Genomic DNA, 4,984 nt, shown 5'->3' with positions numbered 1-4,984 from the left:
GGTTTCCTCCCACAGTCCAAAGATGTGCAGGTCAGGTGAATTGGCCATACTAAATTGCCGTAGTGTTAGGTAAGGGGTAAATGTAGGGGTATGGGTGGGTTGCGCTTCGGCGGGGCGGTGTGGACTTGTTGGGCCGAAGGGCCTGTTTCCACACTGTAAGTAATCTAATCTAATCTAATCTAGTCCCAGTCGATGTTTGGAAAGTTAAAATTATTGTTAGAGTTCCGGTTGGAATGCCATGCTTCAAGGAATTCTCGTGCGTGTCTCTGTTTGGCCCATCCTAGGATAGATGTGGTGTCCCAGTCAAACTGGTGTCCTTCTTTGTCTATATGTCGTGATACTAATGATAGTGGATCATGTCTTTTTGAGGCTAGTTGATGTTCATATATCCTGGTGGCCAGCATACAGACAAAGAAGGACACCACTTTGACTGAGACAATGCATCCATTCCAAGACAAGCCAAGCAGAGAGACACATGAGAATTCCTTGAAGCAAACGGAACTTTATCAATAAACACATCAATTTGGACCCATTCTACCATCCTCCGGAGAAAAACAACTGGAAATGATATCACCCACCCAAAGAAACCTAAACATATAAATTGAAAGCGGGACACACCACCAGCGCTTCACCGGAGGCTCACTGATGATGTTACCTAGTATGGTGATGAAACATCTGAAAACAAACCTTCCAGCTCAGCAAGCAAACTTACATTTTAAGTGGTTTATCTGTTTACCTAAGATGCATTGAAGGTGGTGTAGTGGTAATCTGACTGCACTAGTCATCCATGAGGCCAGGCAAATCTCTGGGGCATGGATTTGAATCTCAGCATTGTATTTGGTAAAATTTGAATTCAATTACTAAATCTAGAATTAAACGCTAGACTAATAGTGACCAGGAAACTGTTATTAATTGTAATTAAAAGCTGCCTGGTTCACTAATGGTCTTTAGAGAAGGAAAGTCATCAGCAACATATTTGATTCTTAAATGCCCTCAAGTGGCCATGCAAGCCACTTCATTCTATCTAACCCCTAAAATGTCTGATAAAAGGAATGTAACTGGAAAGACCATGTGTCTTGCTTAATTCCATTAAGAACTGACAACAGAGCACTGTCGACAGTGCAAAGTCTTTGTTATTAATATCTTGCTGGGGAGGGGACGGGGGGGCTTTTGCTAAAACTGAGAGAACTATTGCACAGACTGGTCAAGATTTGAGCAGACCTAGCAACTCAATACTGGACATCTGTGATGTGCTTCGGGCAATCCGTGGCAGCAGAACTGCATTGCACAACAATCTAAGCTGTTCACCCCACATATCCACTACCCTAACATTGCCATCAAGTCAGGAGATCAACCCACTTTTAATCAAGAGTGCAGGAGGACATGCCAGGACCAGCTCTAAGCACACCTGAAGGAGGTATGAAACTAATTAAGCTGCACAGAACTATCAGCATGCCGAATAGTGTAAACAGCGTGCAGTAGACAGATCAAAGTAATCCCACAATCAACCAATCTCATCTGATAAAAGCAAAATACTGCAGATACTGAAAACGAATGAGTGTGATGGAATATTCTCCACTTGCCTTAATGAGTGAAGTCTCCAACCACACTGAAGAAGCTTGACACCGTCCAGGTCACAGCAGCCTAATTACTTGGTACTCATCTGACACCTTCAACATTCACTCCTTCCACCACTGGGATACAATAACAACATCGACAAGATACACTGCAAAAACTCTCTCTGGCTTCTTAGGCAACATCTTCCAAATCCGCATCCAGTAGCATCTAACAGCATGAGGGCAGCAGATCCACAGGAATACCCTGCAAGTTCTCCTCCCAAGTCTCACACCATCCTGACTTGGAATTACACCATCATTCCTTTGCTGTCATCCTGTAACTCCCTCCCTAACAACACTGTAGGTGTACCTACACCACATGGACTACTAAGGTTCAACACAGCAAATCACCATCACCCTTTCAAACAATTGGGAATGGAAAAAACTTGTATCTTAGCCTGTGACACTGACATCTTGTAAATGAATAATATAAATGGATAAGAGGTTGAAACGTAGTTTATTCTAATTCTCTTCCATCCCCAAATTGGTTTCAGGATGAGATTCCAGATAGGCTGGCCAAGAAAGAAAAACCAAAAGGAATAATAATTTATAGCAAGTATGTATTTATTAGAATGCTGTTATTTTTCTCACAACTAAGCTAGGACTACAGCACACATTAAACATAACATTTACCACAACCTACTCATTTATCTTGTATGCACATTTAATATTCACAATAATCTATAAATTCTTATACTTTATATGCACAGTAAACTTAATGACTTGGATGGCAAATTTGTGTAGTGTATGTTCCATCTAAAAGTACGGTTCACTGCAAGTGATTCTAAATTTAGTCATTTGAAGTGCTTGCAATAACTCAGCAGGTGAATATGCTGCCTCCTGTAGTGCTGAGACATTTGGACTAAGAAGCTGTGACCCTTGATGTGTTTAAGTTAGCTGATCACAGCTGTTGTGACTTTGGGGACATTGCAATTGACCTCAATGCCTTTTTCAACTGAGGAGATTATCTAACTATTGACTTCTGGTGAAAAGTGCAGACTTGTCGATGGTAGGTGGAGACAGATTGCACTTGATACACACTCAACACAAAGAATGGCAGCTTGGAGGTACATAATGCATTGTCAGTACTTGAGATCTAGAAGCTTCACAAGAGTTTTTTTTAAAATGCTGTAATAAGCTAAATTTAATCTTTTGTTTGTTGGGTATTTCATTTTGTATGTATTTTCTCTTGTGGACTAGAGAATTAAATTCTACCAAAAGGGATATGTGTTTTTCGACTGGAAAGAAGGTTACTGGGGAGCTGCATTATTGTTTCTACTGGACGTAGGTTTACAGCACTAAATTGCCCATAATTCAAGATTACAACTAACCTAGTAATCTCTCACTACCATAAGATAGTAAATTGTCATGGTGGTGCTTGATGCTGTTTTCTGGGGTTAGAGCTAATGCAGACTGTTATAGAACATTTAATTTGCATCAATCCAGTTTACACCTGACACTAAAATGCTTTGTACTGATCTGACAAAACATAATGCCCCCAACTCTCCTCAGGTGGGTTGGCGATGTGATTGAGTAAGGACATACATGCTGATCTCCAAATCCTCTGAACAAATCAAAGGCAGGCAGGCTTGCAGGCAGTGTCCTTGTTCAAAACTCAGTTGAAGCCCATAAATATCCACTTAAAGGTATGAATCCACTACTGCTGGTATTCAACTAGCACTAGGCAGTGGCTCACAATTGGCAAGACTGCCCAGCAAACCATTCTGAGTTTTTAGCAGCCTATTTGGGGAGGGGGATGGTGTTCATTCATTCATGGATTCTCTGCTCAATCGAAGGTCCCAGCCAGGTAGCATTTCCCTACCTTGCTTCGGACCAAACTCTTCCCGCCCCCACATCACAACTTCTGTTCCCTATCTTGCTGGTGCACTCACCTCTGTTTGGGGGTTCCACCAGCCATCCTTGTGGTAGGCCCCATTGTAAGACAGATGGGGATTACCGCCCTCAGTCATACCACCACCTTGTGATTGACCAGATCCCGGACGTGGTTTCCACCCAGCAGTTGGGTGGCCCAACACTGTCTGGGTAAGCATCCAATTACCTGAAATAGTATTTGGGCCTCCTGGAGAAAGGCTCCAACCGGTTATCCCATTGCTAGGCAAGGGCCCCATTGCCAACTTTAAATTCTGGCCAGTATGACATGTCTATCTCACAAAGCTACCAAGTTTGCAGGTGATCTGAAAGGTTTTAAAAAATCAAGAGTAAAAACAAGAGATGGGTTTTTAAGGGATATTTATATTTAAAGGTGGAGAGGTGGTGAATTCTGTGATGAATAAAGGGAAATAAACAGGAATGTAAAATAAAATTCCAGGTTACAAAACACAGCATGTGATATATTTGGGGACATTGGTGTTTATATCATTAACACCAATATCACAATGTGCCAGAATGGGAAAGATAGTCCGCTGGATCTTGATATAGCCAGAGAGATTAAGTACATCCCAAGAACCTGTACAAGTCACAACTACAATGATACCTGGAGTAGTATGTGCATTTCTGGTCACAATGAAGATATCCAGATTTTGGTATTTGAGAAAAAGACAACCAAACTGATACTCGATGCAAGCATTTCAGTTACAATGGGAGGTTGGAGTGGTGAGGCTCAATCTGGAGATTTTGGAAAATTATTATTCACGATACTTATGTGGCTGGATAAATGGCCATAAAATCTGGAACTGAAGAACGTCGTAAGAAGCTTAAGAGAAGAATGGTGCACAGATAGTTAGAATCTGCCGAGAACATAAACTAGGAGTAGGAGTAGTTAGTTCAGCCCTTTAAGATTACTCTGCTGTTCAACATGGTCATGGCACACCTCTGCATCAGTTCCATTTACCTGCCTGCCCCCAAAACCCTTTCACTCATTACTAAGTTAAAAATATATCCATTTCCTTCTCAAATTCTTTTCAGTGTCCAGACGACCACTGCACTCTGGGACAGTGAATTCCACAGATTCATGACCATTTGACAGAAATAATTCCTCCTCAGACCGAGGTCATTGAGCCTTCAATAAGATCATTTCTGATCAGATTGTAACCTCAAATCTGCATTCCCACATACTGCAATAACCTTTCACCCCTTGGCTTTGACGAATTTATCCATTTCTTCTTTCAAAATATTTAAGGGCTCTAAATTGATCATCTTTTCCCTCTGAGTTCCAAAGATATGCATTCCTCTGAAGGCGAAAAAAACTGCCTACTCTGTGTTCTAAATGGAGGGGGGAGGTGGGATTTTTAAAAAGTGATCTCGAGTTCCATGGACCAGAGCTTTGCTACATTCTTATTCCCCAAACTGTCATTCCAAATCTTTTGAAGTTCAAACATTGAGAAAAAAAACATTCTATTTTAACTCTA

General features: G+C 41.3%; 2 protein-coding genes across 2 annotated transcripts in view; both read left to right on the top strand.

The window, feature by feature from the left end:
• Positions 1 to 2,266, top strand: part of alg6 (ALG6 alpha-1,3-glucosyltransferase) — a 37,867-nt gene extending 35,601 nt beyond the window's left edge. Inside the window, exon 10 of the mRNA XM_043699452.1 lies at positions 2,111 to 2,266. Within this exon, the coding sequence (XP_043555387.1) occupies positions 2,111 to 2,159 (49 nt within the window). The 3' untranslated portion in view covers positions 2,160 to 2,266. The remainder of the gene's footprint in view (positions 1 to 2,110) is intronic.
• A 1,746-nt stretch (positions 2,267 to 4,012) lies between these two features.
• LOC122554731 (centromere protein R-like) overlaps positions 4,013 to 4,984 on the top strand; it is an 8,481-nt gene continuing 7,509 nt past the window's right edge. The window contains exon 1 of the mRNA XM_043700109.1: positions 4,013 to 4,068. Within this exon, the coding sequence (XP_043556044.1) occupies positions 4,013 to 4,068 (56 nt within the window). The remainder of the gene's footprint in view (positions 4,069 to 4,984) is intronic.

Source organism: Chiloscyllium plagiosum, chromosome 11 (assembly GCF_004010195.1).
Source record: "Chiloscyllium plagiosum isolate BGI_BamShark_2017 chromosome 11, ASM401019v2, whole genome shotgun sequence".
NCBI lineage: Eukaryota > Metazoa > Chordata > Chondrichthyes > Orectolobiformes > Hemiscylliidae > Chiloscyllium > Chiloscyllium plagiosum.
This window is presented reverse-complemented; position numbering and strand designations above follow the sequence as displayed.